At 42.3% G+C, this 23,461-nt stretch overlaps 1 protein-coding gene and 1 long non-coding RNA gene across 2 annotated transcripts in view; one reads left to right on the top strand and one right to left on the bottom strand.

Annotated features, from left to right (window-relative positions):
- The first annotated feature begins 304 nt into the window (after positions 1 to 304).
- Positions 305 to 22,736, top strand: lrig3 (leucine-rich repeats and immunoglobulin-like domains 3). The gene is made up of 19 exons (XM_039792228.1): positions 305 to 501; positions 5,079 to 5,150; positions 5,264 to 5,338; positions 13,536 to 13,670; positions 13,820 to 13,963; positions 14,280 to 14,423; positions 14,524 to 14,667; positions 15,582 to 15,725; positions 18,106 to 18,186; positions 18,280 to 18,351; positions 18,875 to 18,946; positions 19,347 to 19,510; positions 19,858 to 20,193; positions 20,284 to 20,565; positions 20,721 to 21,197; positions 21,339 to 21,497; positions 21,590 to 21,730; positions 21,867 to 22,121; positions 22,209 to 22,736. The coding sequence occupies exons 1-19, from the start codon at positions 305 to 307 to the stop codon at positions 22,451 to 22,453; spliced, it is 3,339 nt and encodes a 1,112-aa protein (XP_039648162.1). The 3' UTR covers positions 22,454 to 22,736.
- The window catches only part of LOC120553618, a 34,969-nt gene continuing 21,826 nt past the window's right edge, over positions 10,319 to 23,461 (bottom strand). Inside the window, exons 3-5 of the long non-coding RNA XR_005638191.1 lie at positions 14,261 to 14,421; positions 13,872 to 13,968; positions 10,319 to 10,592 (exon numbers count right to left, since the gene is read on the bottom strand). This is a non-coding gene — a long non-coding RNA (uncharacterized LOC120553618). The remainder of the gene's footprint in view (positions 10,593 to 13,871; positions 13,969 to 14,260; positions 14,422 to 23,461) is intronic.

The raw sequence follows: 23,461 nt of genomic DNA, 5'->3' as shown, positions 1-23,461 counted from the left end.
CCCCAACAGCAGCAGCAGCAGCGAGGCGCACGGCACACACAAGTTTCTCCACAGGAATGGGCAAGTTTCAGAGAAACGCTTTTCTTTTCAACTTCACATCTACGATCCTCAGAACAACAAGGCATTGGATATAAGGATCGGGTGTGTTGATCAACCCGCACCAGATTTGGGATTTGTTTTTGGGTGATTTCACACTCTTTTTTTTTTTCTTTTTTTTTTGGATTGGTTGCGCTTCATCTGAAGTAACAGCTAAACACGCCTGTTCTCTCGTGTGGCCAGGGAGAAAAAGAAAGAAAAAGAAAAAATGTGTTCCTCTACGCAGGCTCGCAGTTTAGCAAGACTCGCCGTGGTTTTCCTACTGTTTGTGAAGCTCCAGCGTGGATCGGGTGCTAACGCAAGGACGTGTCCCCCTCCCTGCGTGTGTACTGAGGAGCTTTTGGACTGCAGTCGGCTGAAGAGGGGCCAAATTCCAGACACGATCCCGGAATGGACAGTTCAACTGTGAGTCCAGTTAAAGAGCCTTTCCTGTACCTCATTACTGTCATGGATAATTGTTTTATTTGGAATGCATTGGTTTGATTATGTTAAATATATTTCCACACATCTGCACTTTGATGAACAAACCCGTTTGGTTTACGGTGTTCCTTCAGCACTGACGGGATGATACCCATCCCTGTGTAGTGCTAACGGGATGGGTTGTAAACCACTTAAAAGAATCTGGTGTTGCAGAAGACAACCACTTGGTTGGCTTGGCTCTTCTTTGAATGAAATTGGCCCTTTCTTTTACTGTAGATCTGAGCCAGTCTGCAAACTTTCTGCAAAGCTTTTCTGCCTCATCTGAAGTTACAGAATGACAATAAGGTTCTCCTCTGGAGTGTGTGACTGAAAACCTTGCTTGTTATTCGACTTAACACCTACAGTAGTAATTAGTCTAGTGATGTGTCAGGTTGTATTTATTATTTAGTCCTTGCAGCAGCAGCAGCAGCATGTCAAGCTTCTTGAGGGCCAGCAGGGAAGCACGAGCAGCCTTTCAGTGTGTTTTACACATCAATGTGCTATTGTCAGTCCCTCCAAACCCCTTCATTGAAGTGTAAATAATAATGACTAAATCCTCCAAGTGCCTGCAGGTAGTGATTCGAAATCCGGCTGTATCATTGTTGGGTATGGTGGCAGCAGTAATGGTGCCAGTACTAGTGGTAATAACAACCCTATTAGTAAGTGTTAGACTCCAAGCTCCTAGCAGGTCTACTATAGTACACAAATTGCAACTAAAAGACATCCATACTGTTTGTAATGGGTTGACAGCGTGCTTGCACCCACATTTGCATTTGCAATGATTGGTGTTTGTTCAGGTTTCAGCTTCACAGACCTCGAGGCCTTCAAAGCCATAAAGGCATAAATCAGATGCTGTGTGTGTGTGTGTGTGTGTGTGTGTGTGTGTGTGTGTGTGTGTGTGTGTGTGTGTGTGTGTGTGTGTGTGTGTGTGTGTGTGTGTGTGTGTAGCCTTGGACTGCTTCCTAAAGTAATATCTTCTCCATTACTCTCCTGTTTGCCTTCTGGCTCCATGAGATGAGGCTGAGCTCGGCCTGTTGAAGCAGAAGCACCAAACAACTTTAATAGCATGTTGTCCGTGCCTTCTCCTTTACAGATCATTATTCTTACTAGATTTTTATTGCCCTGCGTTAAGCTGCAGTACTTGATTTTTATTGAACTGTGTGAGGCCGGAGAGGTTGATTCACTGCCTGGTCGAAGCCGTTGCCCTGCTGTTGAATTTAGTTTTTCTCTTTCTAAAATGTGCTGCTCTGGAAACTTGACGTTGCCAGAGAAAACAGACCCAGCCTGAGCCTCATAACCAAGGCCGGCCTTCCAAAGAAAATCAGAAGAAAAAAAAAAAAAAAAAAAAAGTTCCATATGGGGGGAAAAATTCTTTTCACTCTGGCATGCTAATTTACGAGTGGCTCTCCAGCACATCTTAAACCGCCCGGCCCTTTGTTTTCCAGCACCCCATTATTTCTGCTGAATTAGCAACTCCAGAGCCAGCGATGGTACTGATTAAGGAGGAGCATGTAGGATTAGTTCGAAACAAACTCACAGAAAGAAAAGGGGGAAGGAGAAAGTAGGAGGGAGAAAAAGAGAAGAGGGATTAAGCCCCGAGTATCTGAGAGGTTGTTGGGGGACTACAGATTTATACCCAGATTTAATGCCTCCTCACTTTTTAAGGTTTAACAGTGAGGTACAGCTGTGTTTTTAAATCTGAAAACAATATATGCATTCATTTTAACACATGGAGAACTTTGAGTCACATAAAGACCACTCATTTCTCTCTGGAGGGCTATAATACAGACTCCCTTGAGACTTTTACAAACATTTATGAGAGGAATTTAATGTTTTTTGGAGCTTAAGAACAACATTTATTTGGCCAGGTATCACTAATTATCAGTAAAAATTACACGAAGTAAGCCAGGAACCAGGAAATCTTGAAGTTTGTGTTATAGATAATGCTAATTTACGGTTAGCTACTTACCTTACATTCCAGGGTTGAAGCTTACAATCCTAGTGCTCAGTGTCTTTAACAAATTTGTGCATTAAGGGCAAAATACTACACCAATTAATTTTGTAAAAAATAGTCACAGAATGACACAAAACTTGGACAGTTCTTACTTTTGAATAAAAACATCACACCTCTGGAGGGGTATAATATCTCCCTCAAGAATTTAAGTATTACAGACCTTTATCCAAGGAATTTGATGTTTTTGGACTTAAAGAAGCACATTATTTGGCCAGGTACCACTAATGACCAAGCTAAAGGACAGGAGGAGGTAGATAACATTACCAATCCCAGTGACTTGCATCACAGCTAATGCTAATTTTTTTGTTAGCTACTTACCTGGTCGTTTTAACTACTATTCTAGCTAATAGATAAGGTAGCAAGCTACAGTTTGTCATACTGACCTTCCAAAATCACAATTGTCATGGTCATTAATGAAAACAACATAACTACCACTTCTATTTATATGTATGCTAATGTTTGCTCTTTAGCATTCACATTTTTGGCTAACTCGCAGTCTTTAAAGCTTATGTCGTTAGCATTCATTCACAAAGATGGATGAGAAACATTTATGGGGCTTAATGAAATGTGCTGCTGTCCCATTATCGTAATCTAAAACGTTACTGACAGCTCTTGAGACATAAAGAGTGGCTCATTTATTCACTTTTCAGTCTTAGATAAGAAAGTGGTACATATTCACCAGACCGGCAGATACAGGCTGAGACCTGTACGCAGCACTGTGTGTTATCATACTCCGCTCAGAGCCTGCTTTGTGAAGGAAGTGGAAGTGTCAGAGCTACTTAGGGTTTATCTAGGGAGTATGATAGGACACCTTTCCCATATAGCCCACAGCGCTGGAACTACAACAAAAACAGCACACAGCTCCGCGCTCGGAAAGAAATGGAGGACGGCGAGGGGGTTTAGCTTTAGAGAGGCTAAGAAGTAAAACTCAGGTTGAGTGGTTAATGAAACTTTCCACCAAAGCACAAAAACAGGCCCCAGAAAATTTGACAGGGGTGTTTCAGATGTATGAAAGGCGTCCCTCTCACTTTTCCCGGCATTGTGAAAACATTACCAGTTGATAGGTTCTTCCCCTCCTCCCAGAGCTCCTTGATGGATTCCAGATGAGGGAGGTAAGGAGGGGGAGGAGGGGTAGAGGACGAGGAGGGTGTAAAAAAAAAAAAGAGAAAAGAAAAAGAAGTGCAGCAGCGTCAATAACTCCACCACTTTATGGGGCACGACGCTTCGCTTGCCAGACTCCTTAAGCTAGTTTTCAGGAGGCTTTTCAAAACAGCCAGCCAAAAGAATCTTACCCCCAGTGGGTTGCAGCCAAGACTGCTTCAGTCCAAGCTCAGTCGAGTTTTAGTTAGGCTCAGATCCAAAGGGGGTTCAGACCAAATCAAGACATAGACCAGAACTGCTACTGAAGAGTACAATAGGCATTAAGCAACCTATGTGCACATCCTTCTAAATGTACAAATATGAATTAATGCTAAATTAAAAGAGGAGTTCTGATATAAACCGTGACTAATCAATACACACATTGCTGGAGGTTTGAGGTCCTGTACACTTCTTTAGGCAAAATACTTAAAAATGTGTGGAATGCTAGACAGATTCTAAATCAAATATCTATGGAAATAAATGTTAAGATACATGTTAATCTGTTAGATTTGGTTTGATGGTTTGTAAATGTTAAAGTCAGAATAGGAATGTGGTTAATACAAGTCCAGACACCAGAAAGTAAGTCTGATCCAAGCCTTGGCCAAGACTGAAACCTCGACTCCAGCATTTTTATTGACCTCCCTCGCCAGGTTTCAGCCTTCTGTCAGCACAAAGAGAATCTTGCCCCGCAATAACTTATCAGCTTGTCTGTTTTGGCTCCGATTCTCAGCAGAGGCCTGGATATGAAGCCGTTTTGGCATCTGTGTTATAAGGAAGGGATGAAAAGCCAATTTAACCTTTTTTGGGGCTTGAATGGGATGCAGTTTGTTTTGGAACCTTTTCATTTGCAAGAAAAATTACTTTAACCAGTCGGGTACTATTTCAATAGTTTATCCTGAAGTGACATGTCTTTAGTTTGAAATCAAAGTAACAGTCCAGTCTCAGAAACTAAATAATCAACTATATTTAGGAGCAGTTGAACTACTTTGTTGGGAATTTGTTGAAAACAAAGACATTGGTTGACAGTTTCTTTGTGACTTCATTTATTGATATCTGAAACTGTATTCAGTTTGTTTTCACCACATCTCCTGTTTGTAACAGTATGTCAGCAATACATCCTATTCTTGCTTATTTTTCTGGCCGTTCTGTTTCATTTCATCACCATCAGTTTTGCACCATCTCACACTTTAATTACGATGACTTTTCTTTGATGCATTCCCTCTGTTCACAGTGTCAAGGCACAATAACACAGAGAATTTGTATGTAATTATGTTGGATATGCAGACCCAAATGGAAGACTGCAGCAGCCGAGAAACATAGTCCATGGTGTATACTTTCCCCTCAACTTTTGCCTTTTTTTCCTTCCCAGAGACCTGAGCCATAACAAATTGCAGGTGCTTGACGGCACTTTGTTTTCCAAACTACAACATCTAAGTGAAATGTAAGTATGCCTTGTGTTCTCAGCGCTTTCTACAGTAAACACAGGATTTTCCAAACAGCCTCCATCACTGTCCTGCGTGTGACAAACTATTCTCTTTTCCTCAATGTGTACAGAAAGCTGAACCACAATGAACTGGAGGCAATACCTGATTTGGGCCCTTATGCTTCAAACATCACAACACTCATTCTGTAAGTAAAACCTTTCTCAAATTCTATGAACACTTCTCACTTCAGCCTGGTCTGTAGGCTAATCCTCTGCCAGAGTTGTCATTGCTGGTTAAAGTAGTGAGCTGAGAAGCGGTTCCTCCCCCTTATTTCCTTCTCAAGAGCAAACCCTTTTGGCTGAGCCAGTTCCCAGACAGGGCAGTCTGAGACATGGCAGCCAGCCCCAGACGGGTCACGTGTTCTAAGACAAATGCCCTCAACAGAAATGGAAATGTTTTGTTTGGTGGCTGTTGCTGCTGTTGGTGTATTTTTAACCTGGAGGCAGTGACGTAATGCTGGGAAGAAAGAAAATCGTCATGTGAAAATCCATATTTGGGGATTTCGATGTGGATGGATTGCATGTTTCTCTGTGGCCCATTTTATAGGGCTTTAATGGCAGTTAATCTGGAAACAAGGTAGTGCCTCAGAGTATATTAATACCATGGTGCATCAAATTAAAGGTCCCATATCATGCTCATTTTCAGGTTCATACTCATATTTTGGTTTCTACATGTTTACATGCTTTAATGTTCACAAAACTCATTTGGGCCTCATTCACCAATATCTTAAGTTTTTTCTTAATTTGTTCTTAAAGTTCCAAAAAAAAAAAAGGTCTACGTCTGATTCATGACGTGTTCTTAAACAGCAGAATTGTTCGCAGGTGTGTTCTTAGAATGATGAGTCCCAATGTCCCTAACCCTATTTAGCAACAGTAAACGCCCCGTTAATTCCCATAAAAGGGCATGAGATGGCAGGGCCGTGTGCACACTTAGAGAAATGTCAAAGACGTATAATGGAGAGAAATATTACATTTTAAATTCCAACGGACGAAGACGGTATAACTACTTATTTTGCGCAAACATGTCAGCGCTCACTTGTGTGTAAGAGTGCTCTTGAGTGTGCGTAGATTCTGTTCTTACCTAAGAACAAATCCCAAATGAGAAAACCAATGCCAGAATCTTCGTGAAAACTGCGCAAGTGGGGTTTAAGAACAAATTTGTTCTTAAGAACGTTTGGTGAAGGAGGCCCATTCTTTTTCTCATACCGTCTGGCCCAATATACCTGTATTCCCCCTCTGTCTGATAGCTGATTTGAGCTGGTTCAATCAACTCAGAGTAGGTTCACTCAGAGTTAAGCGCGAGCACCACCACTATAAAAGCCAGCATGAATGGAGCTATAATACTAAGATTTACCATGGCAACAACCACAAACATCTGGTCGGCGGAAATACTCATACAGCTCAAGTTTCAATATAGTATATTAATATCATATTTAATCATAAGTATAAGAATACTGGTGAAATGGTATTGAACCTATAATCCATTTCATTTAGGTGCAATCCTGCGGGCAAAAAAGTCCTAGGCCTACTAATCCCATTCTGAGGCTGCAGCAGCATCATTAACAGAATTATAATTCATAATCTTTTATTTCAAAGGGTTTACATCATTCACCTGCAATACTGTGGAACTCCTTTTTAATGGCTCTGACTGGTTTGTGTCCAGGGAACACTACAAAAATGTTTAAAAAAACATATCAAAGCGAGTCAATCTTTTGCTATACAGTGGCTTTACTAATATGCTCCGCATCACCAATGTTGGAAAGACAAATGTTTGCAAAAAAAACGTAATGCGACACAAAGAATCTGCTGGGATATAAGAGCATGTCTACAATGGGTGACATTAGTGATATGAGGACGGATAAGGTTATGTAGGCTACATAACTGATAGACTGGGAAGAAAAACCATACCACTCAAATAGGTAGGCTAGTGTCTGGATATGAAAATACATCTATAGTCAGGGCCTCCATATCATCTCTCAACGTAGGTTTAACTCCCTGCAAAGTAATACAGCTTCTTCATCAACGGGAGCGTCGACAAAAGGAAATGCCATGTTTTGAGAGAGAGAAAACGTTTTATAGTCTGCTTTACACGGTTAATAAACCAACCCTGTTTTCTTATTCATGCCGATAACAAACTGCACTAAAATGCGCCTGATATAGACTGAATGAATGAATGAGGAAATGAAAGAGTGCTGCGTCAGAGGGAGGAGACTGAGAGAAACTCCAAGTTTATTGGAGAAAACCTGCTCCCGACCAGGTTAGGATCACAGAGTCAGTTACAGTTAGGTTACCTCTCTTTCTGAGACAGAAAACCCAGAGTTTCCCTCATCTCAGGGTTAACAAACTCTGAGTTTTCACTAAACCTGCTTTCTGAAACGGACCCCTGCTCTGATTGGTCAGTTTTTTGGGGGTTTTTGCGCTCTCAGATTCTCGTTGCAGCTGGGGAATGACTTTAACTGTGCTGTAGTGCACTCTACCTATATATAACTTAGTATAATTGTGACATCTCAACAGTACGGTGTGCATTTCTACGTTGATTCTTTTGATACCTTAACAGTATTTGTATTGCACCTAGACCTGCTTTATAATAAAAAAATTAAATATGGGTCCTTTAAAGAAGCCAATTAATCCCAAGTTTTTGTGTATATATGCAGCAGAAACATAACCAACAGTATCTGAAAGTGCTTGGCTGATACTGTAAGATTATTCAGGGTGAAACTATTTGACTTGTCATATTTAATCCTGCTCAGACTCAAACCAGAAGATTCTTTCGTACATTGTTGTGCAATACGTGCTTTCAAAAGAACACCAGATATTAGTGTGTGAAACCGCATCAATTTGATTTGCTTTCTGTGGCATGTCTCTCAAAAACCGACCGACGATGAAGTTATTGTGGAAGAATGTATCCGTCTCCCGGGTTGATGAGGCGTGTTCCTCATCAAGCCCCAACATGACGCTCCGCGGCAGCCGCAGGCCATGCGGCCATCACAATTTGTTTGCACGTTTAGCGCAGGAGTGTCACCTTCAGCTATAAGCTGCAAGGAAGATAGGCGGGATAGTTTGTTTTATTTAAGGCAAGATCTTTACAACTGATGTCATATTTCACTGCATTATTTGAGGGTAATTTTGTGTTATGTTATGCCAGTTTTCCTACTGCATTTGGTAACTCGGATTTGATTTGAAATATAATATATTGGATTTGTTATTCTTACTCAAGACAAAAAAAAAAATATTTTCAGGTTTTGTTCATGGGTTCATCTGTCACAACTGCTGTGTGTGCTGTCCAAATACCCTTGAGCAACTCCTGAACAGATTCACTTTAAAAATTACAGACTTTCTCCAAACCATAATTTGATTTGTTGTTCAGTTTGGTTTACCCAAAGTCGTGTCATCCACATCAACTCTGCCTTAACTCTCCAATTAAATACATCTTTTGATTTTCTTTGTAGATACATAGTTAAAGAATGACATAGAACAAAGACTTATATAGTATACTCTTGTACAAACTTCCTTGAGAGTTGAAGTTTTACAAACAAAATTTTTTAATGTTTTTTAGCTAATGAACTCAGTTATCTGGCCAAGTAACACTAATACATGCTGAAAAAGACTGGATGTGTTAGCCAATGCTAATTTACTAGCTACCTGACATTCCTAAGTTTTAATTGAGGAATCCTAAGAATTATAATTGTAATGCTATGTGTCGTTACTAGGGTTGGGTACCTACTGAAACCCTGGCACCAGTATCGTTACATAGATTTCGGTGCCACTTAAATGCCCACGCTTGCCTGTGGTTCTCTGAAACGGACGTTTTAGGCAACAGAAGCATCACTGCACGTGCCGCTAGTTAACATTAACATTACACTTGGCAGCATCCCACCCAGAGTTTTAACTAGTTAGTCTAGCTAATAGCTACAATCTAGTAAACCAAAGAGGCCTATATCATGCCAATCCCCCTAATGCCATGGTCATTAAATAAAAAACTACTTGACTGACATTCATATTTTTATTCTAAGTTTTGCGTTTACCAGTCAAGTTAATCGCTATTTTGCTTTGTTGCCTTTTCCCCCCTAAAGTCTTTTGGCTCATCTGTGCTGCCTTAACAAACTCCAGATACAGACATTTTAAAGCAGCAAATGTCACAGTAAGTAGTTTTAGTAAATAGTTTTAAATTGATAACCGAAAAAATAAAGCATTACACTTGCTGTAAAGCCTTTTCTCTCCTTAAAAGAACATGAACACTGCCTTTTTGTGTCACACTTAAATATACAAAAGCTATTGTGAAGTCAGGTGCGTTATTTGGTTCAAAGTAATCAAAAGCGATATGAAGAAAAAGGGCACACAGAAGGAGAAATTGAAATTCCCACTTGCACTCGCACTGCGCGTGTTGGCTGCCGCCGTCCTCCTCCTTCAGATAAGGTGGCGCAATGTGTTTTTTCCAGAAGTTCTCTCCCTCCTTCAGTTTATCCGAGCTGGAAGGGTAGTAAAGAAAAGAAGAAAAAAAGACCTTGGGGTATCGAATACCACTTATTCAAACAGCCAGTCAGACATAGCGGCAGCTCTCGCAGACTTCTTTGACCTCGCAGCTCCGAGTAAAAACAAACGGCAATAACTCTGCAGCTGGTAGTAATTGAGTCGTGATCATCTTAATTAATTGAACAATTTCCCAGGAATTTATGGAGGGGGTAAACCCCACCGCCGCTAAATCCCTCTGCCTGTGTTCAGGGGGGGTTCAACAAATGACCTGGAGAGTCCAGGTCTGACTAGGTATATTAGGAGGTGCACCTTGTTGAAGAGGAGTTACAAACCACAACAGCCGTGATTATAGTAGTACTCTGTGACATTTAACTAGGGCTGCAACTAGTAAGAATTTTCATCATCCGTTTGCTATTTTTAGATTATTCAATTTATTGTTAAGTCTATTAAAAAATGCTTTTCACAATTTCCCAAAATCCAAGGTGATGTCAGCTACAGGAACTTAAAATGAATAGACAGAAAATTTCAAGAAGAATGGCAGTCCCGGCCACATAGTTTGATTGACAGGTGATCTCCGGCAACTGCAGTGCAGAAACACCACAGTAGTGTCAATACTAACAAATAAAAGATATTTTGAAAATCAGAATGCAAAATGCATTTAGGAACTTATCTTACACCCGTAATTTGATGTTTTTTTCAGTCTTGTAGGCAATACAGAAACACTGATACCTCCCGAATTTTACTAAAGCTCCCCTGTCATTTTTATGTGAAGGTCCTTCAGTTCACATGTTAATACGATCCCTGCTTCTCTCCACTCCGACTGGGAGCCGACGTGTGAAGATGATTAGCCATCTGAGTGAGATATATGCAGAGTCGAATATGGCGTCTCAACAGCGCACGCAGCCCTGCTTTTCATTACAGGCGCCACTGCAGAGAGAGAGAGAGGGAGAGAGTCATCAGATGGCTTCTCAAAACGCTGTTCTTTTTCTAATAGGAAATACCACACAAACGTAGCACCACTACGAGTGAGATGGTTTTAGAAAAAGCGGCTTTAAAGAGTTTAAAGAGCTTCCCCCATTAAAAGCATTAGTTGCTGCTCAGTGGACAACAATTTGCTTCAAACACAAATGGACAAAAAAAACAATTTCATCACGGATCTTAAATCTTACATAACTTTCCAGCGTATAAAGGTGGTCAGTTTGACGGCCGCACATACTAGTTTGCAAGAGTGCTGGCAGGTACGTGCTTATGCAAAACCCATATCATGTTGGTGCAATAAGCTGGTAATAAAAAAGGCTTTACTCACTTAGGTTTTATGAAAATGTGTGCTACACTGATTTTCTATGCATTGTTTGGTTGTAATCACAGCAGCACAACAGCATTGATATAGTGCCTATCTGCTACTCGCCTCAATTTAATAATGAGTACATATTCTATCAATACTCAAGATGCCTCGGGCTGTTATTGACACAACACTGGCCTTCTATTGACTTCCACTAACAGCGGCAAAGCCCTACAACCACAGTTGTAATGGCTCTATAATCACGTTATCTGATAGCAAAGTGGATGAACAAATTTGAAGTGTGTGTAATTGAAGTGTACAATGCCGGGCTTGTTTGTAGAAGAGGGAGGAGTACTCGATAGAGCTGCAAAGATTAATGGATTAATCGTTTAGTAGTCAAAAATTTAAATAATCGCCAACTATTTTGATAATCGATGAATCGGTTTGACTCATTTTTTATGGGGGAAAAAAAAGGAAATATATTTGATTCCAGCTTCTTAAATATGAATTTGTTCTAGTTTCTTCATTCTTCTGTGACAGTCAACTGAATATCTTTTCGAGTTGTGGACAAAACTTGAGGACGTCATTTTGGGCTTTGGGAAACACTGATCGACATTTTCTGACATTTTATAGACCAAACAACTAGTTGATCGGTCAAGAAAATAATGGATTAATCAACTATGAAAATAATCGTTTGTTGCAGCCCTACATGTTGAGTTTTTGTTGAGATGAGAAGGGGAAGGAAAACAGTAAGGTTTGCTGTTTGTTGGCCCAAGTGTTTGCAGTTATCTGGCCATGCAGTCACACAGAGTTTATGTCGACTTAGTGTCTAAAAGGTGCAGTACTGCAAACTAACTTTAATGAATAGTTAGTCTCACAGGATTATGGAATAATTAGTTGGCCAGATTTCTTCAAACTTCAGGGTCTACGTCCTGGTCCTCAGACAGGAAGTGTGCACCAGCCCCTCTCTCCGTGGCTCTACTTCCCCCCCCCCCTGAGAGAAACTGGAAAGACTGGTTCTTTCTCACCAGGCGGCCTTCCCTCTCTCAGCGACCAGTCAGGGGAACATGAAAACTGAGATACAGGTGGTGTGCGGACCTTTTGTTTGGGACTTGGGGGCTGTGCTGCGTGGAAAGACCTCTGCAAATCTCCAAACAAAAGAGCTGCCTGTGCAGTTTTTTTTTTTTTATTGTAGACAATGATCTGTATTTCACTGTAGCCTTGTAGCTACTGCACACCAAAATCTCTTTAGAGTTTTGAGTATTTAGAGTGCAGAGGGTTAGAGAGATGATGTCAGGGGAAGGGGGCACGATAGGAAAAGGCCCTGCAGCCTGCTGACCTCTTTTTAACTTGGGACAGAGTGGAGCCACTGCAGTGAGATGGTTCATGCACAACACTGAGTGAAACCAAAAGGCCATGGCGTATTTTCTAGTAAATGATATGAAGAAAGTTTCACATCGGCTGTGGAGTTTCCATTTGTGCAGAGGCACGCTAGCTGGTCTGTGCTCATACACCACACTCCATGTTATAACATAACAATTTAATACAGCTTTGATTTGATTTTAATTCTTTCAGCAGTTTCAGAGCATCATAAGAGGTCTTATTTGTATAATTTGGGAAAGTCTGCCTCCTAGTTGCCAACTAATCAAATAATCTTTGCAGCTCTTAGGATTTTGTGCTTGAAAAATGAACGATCAATTACCAAAATAGTTGACCAATTGTCAATTGATCAATGGTCTTAACATTTCAGCTCTTTTCATGACAGCAGCCACTTTTGTGAAGCAGTCTGCACTGTGGGTCAGTTGATTGACAGCTTTCAACAATTAAATATTAATGACACCACATCCCAAATTAAACCTACATTAGGAAACTGTACTCAGTGTTTTTTTCACAAGGGCTGCTGGAAAAATGAATCAGAAAAACTAACAGCCCTCTGGTCAGTAAGGTGTAGCTGGAGGTGGGAGGGGGGGGGGGACTGTAACCATCGCAATGAATACTGAAAAACGAGGCCTGTAGTCTGGTGCATTGGAGGGAATTCCTGCCTCCCCCTTCACTCTCTCTCTGCTGCCGAGTGTCATGCACAAAGGGGGCACTGTACAGGCTCTGTTTATAACTAAGCAGTCCCTGCACTGCAATTTAAGAGGCGTGCAGTTCAGGAAATTGCTGGCCTCTGCCGAGGCATGCTTTCACTGAGGGAATGGTATTCATCAGCCAAGTAATTGGCAGGTTACTTTTTTAAATACCTTGTTGGTAATTACCTTATAAACAAAATCACACATCACTAAACCGAAAAGTTGTTTGGACTTGGCATGAAGAGCAGCAACATTGATCATACCGAGCAATTTGTTGGCACACTTGAAATATGCATGCGACCTCGAAAAAAAATAAATAAAAAATGTACGCCAGAGTTTCACGTTGGGTGGTTAGTTATAGCTTTACAAGCGCGTGAGAGTGTCTTTTTCTAATACCACAGACTAATTGAGGGACTTGACTGTTTGCATATCTGGAAACACGAAACCGGTGTGCACCACTAGTCAAATACACAGTATTTTTGTCATTTATTGGAGTGATGGTGTCTGTATTTTCAGAGCAAACAACAGGATCACGAGGATCTCTGTGGAGCAGCTTAGGCCCTTCCTCGCTCTGGAAATGCTCGACCTCAGCAACAACAATATTGTGGAAATAAAGGCCGGCTCCTTCCCAGCTCTGCCTCTCAAGGACCTGTGAGTGTCCCCAGTTCTGTCAGTGCCTTTTTTAGAGTTAGTTATTTTGGTGTGGAAAATCTCAAAATGAAAGAACCAGCTTTATGTTTCTGTTGCTGTAAGAACATTTTTATGTGTCTTATTTCGGTAAATCTTTTTTTCTTTCTCAGGTTCCTCAACAACAATCGTATCTCGTCACTCGAGACGGGCTGCTTCACCAACCTGTCCAGCAGTCTGCAGGTTCTTCGGCTCAACCGCAACCGGCTCTCCACCATCCCAGCTAAGATCTTCCAGTTGCCCAACCTCCAGCATCTGTAAGCTTTTAATGTTTTTCCTCCATTAGAGAACTCTCTCAATCAGGGCTTCGGATCATAATGATTCATGATGTCTCATATCAACAGCTTTTAAGACATTCTAAATAAAATGCCTCTTTCCCAAACCTTTTTCTGACTTTTCAACATGGTTGATGTGCTGTTTCTGAGGCCTTTTCACCCTGAAATCAGTACAGCTATGCAGAAACATCCAATAATTGAAAAAATATTTTTTAAATGAACTGTTACATTTTACAATGCATTGTAAAATGTCTTCCTTGCTTGTGCTCTTATGCTTACTGTTTTGTGTGTGTTTCAGGGAGTTGAGCAGGAACCGGGTTCGCAAAGTGGAGGGCCTGACCTTCCACGGTCTGCAAGCTCTTCGCTCCTTAAAAATGCAGAGAAACGGCCTGAGCCGCCTGATGGACGGAGCCTTCTGGGGCCTCGGCAAAATGGAAGTCCTGTAAGCAAATTTACAAGAAATGTGCATCAAGTTCCGTTCTTCCACTATGACTTAAATGTAGTATAAAGTCTCATTGTGTGTGTGTGTGTGTGACATGCAGGCAGCTGGACTACAACAACCTGACGGAGGTGAGTAAGGGCTGGCTCTACGGCCTGTTGACTCTGCAGAAGCTCCACCTCGGCCACAACGCCATCGGCAGGATCCAACCTGACGCCTGGGAGTTCTGCCAGAAACTCAGTGAGCTGTGAGTTTTTTCTCTCTCTCTCTCTCGGCACCCTCGGTTATTCCCTCCTCACTTTCCTTTCACACTCTGAACTCCCAACACTTCTCTGTGTTGCCCTCTCCTCCTCTCTGGCACTCCCGCCTGCCCTTCCTCACACTCCAGATTCTTCTGTCGCCAACCCACACACACACACACACACACACACACACACACACACACACACACACACACACACACACACACACACACACACACACACACACACACACACACACACACACACACACACACACACACACACACACACACACACACAAAGCAGCGTCTCTTATTCTCTGCCAGTGAGTGCCAAAATTAAAGCACTTCCAACATATTACACACCCCTTTGCCTCTTTTCTTTTGTCACTTTAGCCAAAACATCGGCCTCTGGAAGTCCCACTTATATTTCCTATTGGATATTCCACTATTAGTTGCAGTTTCTTTCCTTGTCAAACACTACGTTACCCACAAACTTCGGTGACTGCCCCCCCCGCCGCTCCCCATCAACACATTCCTGGAAGCAGATTGGATTTCCTTTGTTGTGGCTGTTGTTTACTGCAGCGGTCAGTTCAGTGTTTGCAGAGTCTGGAGTGTTTTTCACAGATAGGTTGTTCTCCCCCGTTTCTCTCGCTCTTATCACAAAGCTGAAAGTAAACAAGCCGCCTGTCGACTGGGAACGTGCCACGCTATCTGATTTGTTCTCATCTGAGTTTACTCAGTTTAAAAAAAAACTGGTTTCTCAGAAATATTTCTTTCATGAGTTTTGTGTGAATTTGATCTCCTCAAACTCGTGCGAAATAAAAAGTTATCATAAAATGAAATCTGGAAAACGATTGCAGGTAACTCAATTCTTTACTGTTCTCACATTTTGGTTTTTTGTCGTGTGTGTCCTACAGCAACCTCTCCTCCAACCATCTGTCCAGACTGGAGGAATCCAGCTTCGTAGGCCTCAGCCTGCTGGACGAGCTCCACATCGGAAACAACCGTGTGAGCTTTATTGCAGACGGAGCTTTCCGTGGCCTCTCCAACCTGCAGATGCTGTGAGTTGAATTCCTACGTTTTATACAAAACCCTGTGCAAAAGGTCTTCGAATGCTTTTCTTCGTGTGTGAATCTGATCTGACTTGTCTAATCAATATGAAATCAAATATTCTCAATACTGTTTTATATTCCTTATATACCTAAACCTCTATGGAACGCATGTGGAACCAAAATTCTGATCTCAACATGTTTTTACTCTTCAGCTTTTGTACAGATTAAACAAAGGAGATTTAACGTGTTAATTAATGAGCTTTAGAGGTAATGGTAGGCAGATTTTATTTTACTTTTAGCAGATTAAGTTAGCAGTTAGTTTGCCAGTATTTGTGCTAAACTAAGCTAATCCTGTAAATACAAGTCCCTAAAAACAGTAAGTACTTCATATGCTGCCCTATTGGCCCTCCCAACCTCTTTAAACCCACCTCCACCATCAATCCTATGCTTGAGTGGAAATATCCTGCCTGATTTGTTTTGGGGATGTGAAATAGATTACTGTGTTGAGGTCTCTCCACACACACAAAAAAAACTCAGAGAGGCACAACCCCAACCTCAACAACCCCCACCCCCCCGCATGACCCCCCTCTCCCACACCCACATCCACCCATCCCCCCTTTCCCACAGAGAGGCTCAGTAACATTTCCCCTGGTTGGGATTTTTTTTATTTTTTTAACTCTAACCAAATGTGAGCTGTGCTGCTGAGGTCACCGTAGGGCAGGTGTGCAGCTAGGTGGACATAGATTGCTTCAGGGCTTTAAATCCACCCCCCCACCCCCAAACCCACACACACCCTGCCTCCTCAATCTCAATCAGCCATAACCAGGCACGTCGAGGAGGAAAATAACTGTTTGAAAGCATTAGAGCAGCTGAGGGATCAAAGGAGGCAATTTCTCTGGGAAATTCTTGGCTTTCAGTGATTTAGTACTTGAGTGCTGTGTATTTAGTTGTTTGGTGTAATTTTCTTTCTGTGGAGCGCAGGTATAATGTGTCCATACTTTTTCAGCAGTCACAGTTTGGGTTTGATAGCAGAAAATGTTTCAGGGAACATCAACGTTAATCGTCAGGTTTTGGTGCGATTCCCTCTAAATCAAAGAGAGAGGGCTTTCCTTTGTAGAGCCGCTACTTTGCCCTGACGGAGAAATCCATTAAAGTAAAGGCAGAGAGACCAATTACTGTAACCACAGTAGTGGGGACAAGATTGCGCTAGCTGTTCTTAAGTTTAAACTTAGTAAAAACTTACATTGTAACTCGGCTAAGTGAAGATTTATGCAACAATACATTAAAATAGTTCACACCCCACAAACTAGTTCTTAAATAGATTAGTTTTTACTAAATATTTACACATACTATCTGCCAGATGTGACTGTTGGCTAAATGAAGCAACTAGCAAAACGTACGTTAGCTTGCTCTTTGTATGGCACATTTACATTGAAGAGTAAAAGAGGTGAAGAATTATTGTTAATATATCTGGCCATTCCCACAAAATGCTGTTTAATAATGATGGAAACTGGGGTTATAAATTATGACTCGCAAAAAAGATTAAAAGACAGATTAATGCTGGTTAAGATATCAAAATCAAATATGGAGAAATATTGTGCTTTACAGTTTGTATGAAGTTAATTGGCCATTTAGTCTAACACTATTGACATAACATTTTGTAATTAGGTATATTATGTTTTTGTGAAATGCAATTTTAAACTGTACCTGACCCTTTACTCTCAACAGGTAGCCTAATACATTAGCAAGCTAACGATAGCTTTGTTAGTTGGTTCAGTTAGCTACAAAGTAGTTGCACCTGGCAGTTACTGGATGTATATATTTTAGTATATATATATATTTTTTAGTATCTGTAAATCTCCACTTAGTAAACACAGGTTATAACTAGGCTAAGTTTGAACAGACAGGTTAGGTTGTGTTTGAGGAGCAATGCTCTGCAGGTTTTTATAAACAGGAAGATCACTGTTAATTTGATTGTAGTTGAATCCATAGAATGGGTAAATTATCACAGATTTATTATATATTTGATGGCAGATAAAAGCTCTGTGGCAACACTTCCTTTGAGGCTAACTCCTACATGTTTGAATTGCATGCAGACTACATTTATCCCCTCATATGTAGTTTAAAATGCAGCACACGTTATATTGCAGCATTTCCTTGTCAAACGTCTGTGTCAAACACAGAAAAGCCATTGCAGACTTTTAAGAGTGCCGCAAAGGCCAGGAAGGAACTTTCTGGACTCGCTTTGATTATAATTTTAACGTCCCAAACATTTCCCTCCTCAAACGAAATGTAAAGCCGCATAAAGTTTTATTAACATCGCAAGTGCAGTTGTTTTCTGGGTGTGGATTTGTTTTACAATGCGGTCTGTCTTTGTTTCTTCGGAAAGGGATCTCCAAAATAATGAAATCTCCTGGACCATTGAAGACATGAATGGCCCTTTCTCTGCTTTGGACAAGCTGAAAAAACTGTGAGTTCATGATGGTAACACATTGGACTGGTTGACTTTGTGGAACAAAATAGGGCCAGTTTGAAATTGATTAGATTTTTGTTGTTTTCCCAGATTTCTGCAGGGGAACCAGATCCGCTCGGTGACCAAAAAGTCTTTCTCTGGCCTGGACGCGCTGCAGCACCTGTGAGTCGGCCTCGTGTTTCACTGATTGTTTCCAAAAGTCTGAGCTGTAAACTAAGCAGGGTGAATCACACTAAGACACAGAGGCTGTTTGTTAGAACCGTACACCCAAACTGTCTTCTCCCATTCCTCCGCTTTGATGTGGAATCAAGAAAAAACTCTGCCATTTGTATCTTAACATGTGTGCCAGACTATATCGATCATCAAGGCAAGTGGAGGAGTGTGTGTGCGTGTGTGTACGTGTGTGTGTGTGTACAACAGCTGCATTTGATTCTAATTAGAGTTTTTTCCCAGCCGTTGCCAGAGCTCAAAGCAGCTCAGAGTTGGGCCTCTCTTGATTAACAGAGCAAACTGCTGCCCAGAGTTTTATTGTTCTGGAGCCCAGACCTTTTTTTCTCTCGATTGAAGTTTTTGTAGCCTTCACTCTATACGGCTGATTTAGGCAAAAAAAAGAAGAAAAAAAAAAAGCTGCCATCTTTCCGCGAGGATTTTACCAGTGCTAATTTCTCTTCTCTTCTTTCCACAGAGATCTGAGCAATAACGCCATCATGTCCATCCAAGCGAACGCCTTCTCTCAGATGAAGAACCTGCAGGAGCTGTAAGTACGACCATGTTTAAGGACAGCTTAAGTTTGGATTTCAGTGTTGATGTGGGACAGAGCACCAGGTGAAACTCATTATGGTCTGCGGGGAACAGTGCTTGCTCCTTACCAAAGGATAATTTCTAGTAAAAAGCTATGCAACGGAATTTAGAATTTTTTTTGAGGATTGTGACTTAATGGGTCGTATGTGAAGAATTCCCATCAGTAAGCAAAGCAACATTGAAACGTCATATTTCCGAAGACAAAAACTTGACGTTTCACTGATCAGACCTTCGTCATTGTCGTCATTTTGAGTTTTAACTTCACGAACTACTCAAGACCAAAAATCGCAGAAACAATTGAAAGTGATGTTTTTGAATTGTGAATGAAGGTTTTGCGGCGTCTTCTCCCCTGGCAGGCGTCTGAATACCTCCAGTTTGCTGTGCGACTGCCAGCTAAAGTGGCTTCCCGTCTGGGTGGCAGAACAAACCTTCCTGCCCTGCGTCAACGCCAGCTGCGCCCACCCGCAGATGCTGAAGGGCAGGAGCGTGTTTGCCGTCAGCCAGGAGGAGTTTGTGTGTGGTAAGTGATGCATTCACTTGGTGTAACACCTTTACACACACACATACACACACACGTTTTCCATTTACGAGCTGACCCAGATTGTTCAATCTTTTCCTCCCTGACTCCTGGACAAGCTAATGAGTCTCATGAAGAGAACGTTATGGAAATGTACTAGGTTAAGTCTTCAGCTTTCCTGTTTACCATAGAAACTACTGAGGAACTATTTCAGTTAACTTTTTCTCCTTTCAGATCTGCTAACAAAATGACAAAACAAATTACCAAACATTGATAAATAGCCAAATCCAGACCTGAACACACAGAAGCTTTTATACAGATTTTTGAAATCCTTTTGTCATCTTTCCCAGATGACTTCCCAAAGCCTCAAATCACTGTGCAGCCGGAGACCCAGTCAGCCCTCAAGAGCACCAACGTGACGTTCGTCTGCTCAGCAGCCAGCTCCAGCGACTCACCAATGACCTTTGCTTGGAAGAAAGACAATGAGGGCCTGAACGACGCGGAGATCTACAACCAGGCCCACTTGCGGGTGCAGAAAAGCGCAGGAGGCGAGACGGAGGTGACGGAGTACACAACCACCCTTCAGCTACGTAATGTGGAGTTCTCCAGCGAGGGAAAGTACCAGTGCGTCATCTCAAACCACTTTGGATCATCCTATTCAACAAAGGCCAGACTCACTGTCAACAGTAAGTTTATCTAAAAAAAAAAAAAAGAAAAAAGGTCCATAAAACGCCTGTCTGTGAGGATTCTAATTATCATTGAATTCTCATTTCCAGTGCTCCCTTCCTTCACCAAGATGCCAATGGACCTGAGTATCCGTGCTGGAGCAACAGCCAGGCTGGAATGTGCCGCCGTTGGTCACCCTTCCCCTCAGATTGCCTGGCAGAAAGACGGAGGCACCGACTTCCCTGCTGCCCGCGAACGCCGCATGCACGTCATGCCGGAGGACGACGTGTTTTTCATAGTGGACGTCAAGACAGAGGACATCGGCGTTTATAGCTGCACAGCTGCGAACACAGCTGGCACCGTTTCTGCAAATGCTACGCTAACTGTTCTAGGTGAGAAACGTCAATGTTGGAGCAGAGAAGTGCTCTACGTTTAGATCTTCCATTTTAGGTTTGAAAGGCTTGTGTGTGAAATAAACTGTACATCAATGAATTACTTTGAATATTCCTTGTCGCACTAAACAATTCTACTGCTCTGGTCCTTTCAGAAACCCCTTCCTTCTTACGGCCCCTCATGGATCGCACTGTGGCCAAGGGCGAAACCGCTGTCCTCCAGTGCATAGCTGGTGGCAGTCCTCCCCCAAGGCTAAACTGGACCAAAGACGACAGCCCGCTGGTAGTGACCGAGCGCCATTTCTTCGCAGCAGCCAACCAGCTCCTCATCATCGTTGACGCTGCAGAGGCTGACGCAGGGAAGTACACCTGCGAGATGTCCAACGCGCTGGGCACGGAGAGGGGTAACGTTCGGCTGGCTGTCATACCAAATCCCAACTGCGACTCTGGAGTGCAGGGCGGCGTGGGAGTCGGCATCGCGGGCGGGGTTGGGTCAGACGATGATGGGTGGACCACAGTGGGAATCGTCATCATAGCTGTGGTGTGCTGTGTGGTGGGCACTTCACTGGTTTGGGTGGTCATCATCTACCACACACGGCGACGCAATGAGGACTGCAGCGTCACCAACACAGGTTGGTCCATGATCATTTGTTGCGAGTTTTACCTTTTTATATCGTGGTTAACAAAAGGGTTTCCTGAACCATACAAGTATCAGAATCTGTTAACAATAAAAATGAAAGCGTATGATCTAACTTGATGTCTTTGTGCTCCAGATGAGACCAACCTGCCTGGCGACATTCCCAGCTACCTGTCCTCCCAGGGCACACTCGCTGACCGTCAGGACGGCTACATCCCATCAGAGAGTGGCAGCAGCCATCAGTATATGGCTTCGTCTATTAGCGGCTTCTACCTGCAGCCTAAAGACATGAATGGTAAAACGCCTCCCTTTCTTCTTTGTCTGAAAATTGAATCCCTCTGCAGCGTCACGTTTTTCTTACACGATCCTGTTCCTTCCCAAATACAGGTTTTTGTCAGCTGGATACAGGAAGTGAAGCCGACATGGAGGCAGCCATCGATCCTCTCCTCTGCCATTATCAAGGTCCAATCAGCTCCCTGCTTCGCCAGGACAACATCTACTCCGCTGACCCATCGGAAGTCTTCACAGGTCCGTACAACCATTCTATTAGACTGTTGTTGATGCAGGACATTAAGTCCAAGTATTCCTGATGTACAGTCGCTAATCTCTCGATATCTTTCTTACTTTCTAAAGGATATAATTTCCTTCTTTTTTTAACTTTCAGGCTGTTCTATCGACCAAAGGCCCGTCTGCATGGACTCTTACAGTGGCAGCCTGACCAGCTCTAAAATGAGGGACTACTTCCTGTCTGAGCATTTTGACCTCTGCTCCTCCTCTGTCCTGATGCAGCTCCCCAACGCCAGTCTCCCTCACGGCCCCTCTCACCAGCAGAGTGACCGCCGACCATCCATGGAGGAGGGAGAAGCCATCGACTACGGGAGACCTCATGAATGTCTTCCCCCCTCCAACACCTTCATGGGTAGGTCTTGGGTTAATCAGTTTTCTGAACTTTTCTGGATTTGGTCTGTACGTTGGTCTGACTTCTTCCCGCATCTTTCTCGCTCAGGAACATTTGGGAAAGCTCCCTGGAGGCCTCATAAGGACCAATACACAGGCTTTGCCCCGCCGTCGGTGACGCGTAACGGAATAACTCTGCATGAGAATCCTTACATCGCTCCAGATGCCGATTCAGACCTCGAGGACAACGGTCTCGCCAAGGACTCGGCGTCAGAGCAGAGCAACAGCGTTTATGAACAGCTGTATGACAGCAAAAGGACTGATCCCATCCCACAGCGCAGAACGAGCACTTAGCTCAGTGACTGTTTTTAATGAAGAGGACGACCAAAAAAATAAGAACATTTCTACCTCACTGAATGGACACTTTTGCAATAAAGGACTCCTCAAATGTGCAACGAGTGAATGTAACGGACACTTTGATGTTCCAAGAGAAAAGTAAAAAGGAGCATATTAGCAGCTGTTCTTCAAGGACACAGCTTCAGTTAAATATAGATGAATATATAAATATACGTTTTTTTATATAAAGTTTATTATATTTTGTAAATTGTATATAAACAGATTCCATTATTTTTGCTTACCTTTTGTGTATGAGTTTTTTGCAGCCCTGCCTATTCAGTTATTCCAGTTTGAATGAAGCAATGTTTTGCACATACGTAAACAATAATAATAAAAAAAATAAAAAAAACTTAGTGTGTGCTGCTGCATTCACTTAATGCTACGAGTCAAGTTACTGTCTTAATCATACAGGACATGTGAGATTGATGTGAGAGATTTAGAGGACGTGGTGGGGCTGGTGGTGGGTGTTCAACGCTGGCCTTCTAGAACCGAACCACAGACCGCCAAGGACGCCTCAGGTCTGTCATCCGTCAGCCCCCCCACCAAGAGACAGACTGAGACACAGAGGATGTTTAACTGTTTGGTATCACAATCTGGTTCAATCCAGGGCTGGGCAATAATTATAAATAATAGTTTATCGACTCTCAGTGGAATCATGTGGTACACATTTACTGTTGATTCAGAGCAAGCTGAAGGCTTTAATCTCTGGTTATTTTGCATAGGTTTACAATTTTGTGATTTAAATAAATACAGAACAATACCATTAATAATATCCTGACAATGGTTGGTATCAACCTTATGGCCCCACACTGGCACCACTGTTACTAATTCTACTATTACTACTACTACTACCACCACTGTAGTCTCGCATTGCCAGATCTATCGCCACAGCTCTGGCTGCTCGATTATGGAAAAATCCTAATCACAATTATTTTGGTCAATATTGAAATCAAGATTTTTTAAACC

Source organism: Perca fluviatilis, chromosome 23 (assembly GCF_010015445.1).
Source record: "Perca fluviatilis chromosome 23, GENO_Pfluv_1.0, whole genome shotgun sequence".
Classification (NCBI taxonomy): domain Eukaryota; kingdom Metazoa; phylum Chordata; class Actinopteri; order Perciformes; family Percidae; genus Perca; species Perca fluviatilis.
Note: the sequence above shows the minus strand (reverse complement) of the source record. Positions and strands in the feature narration are given on the sequence as shown.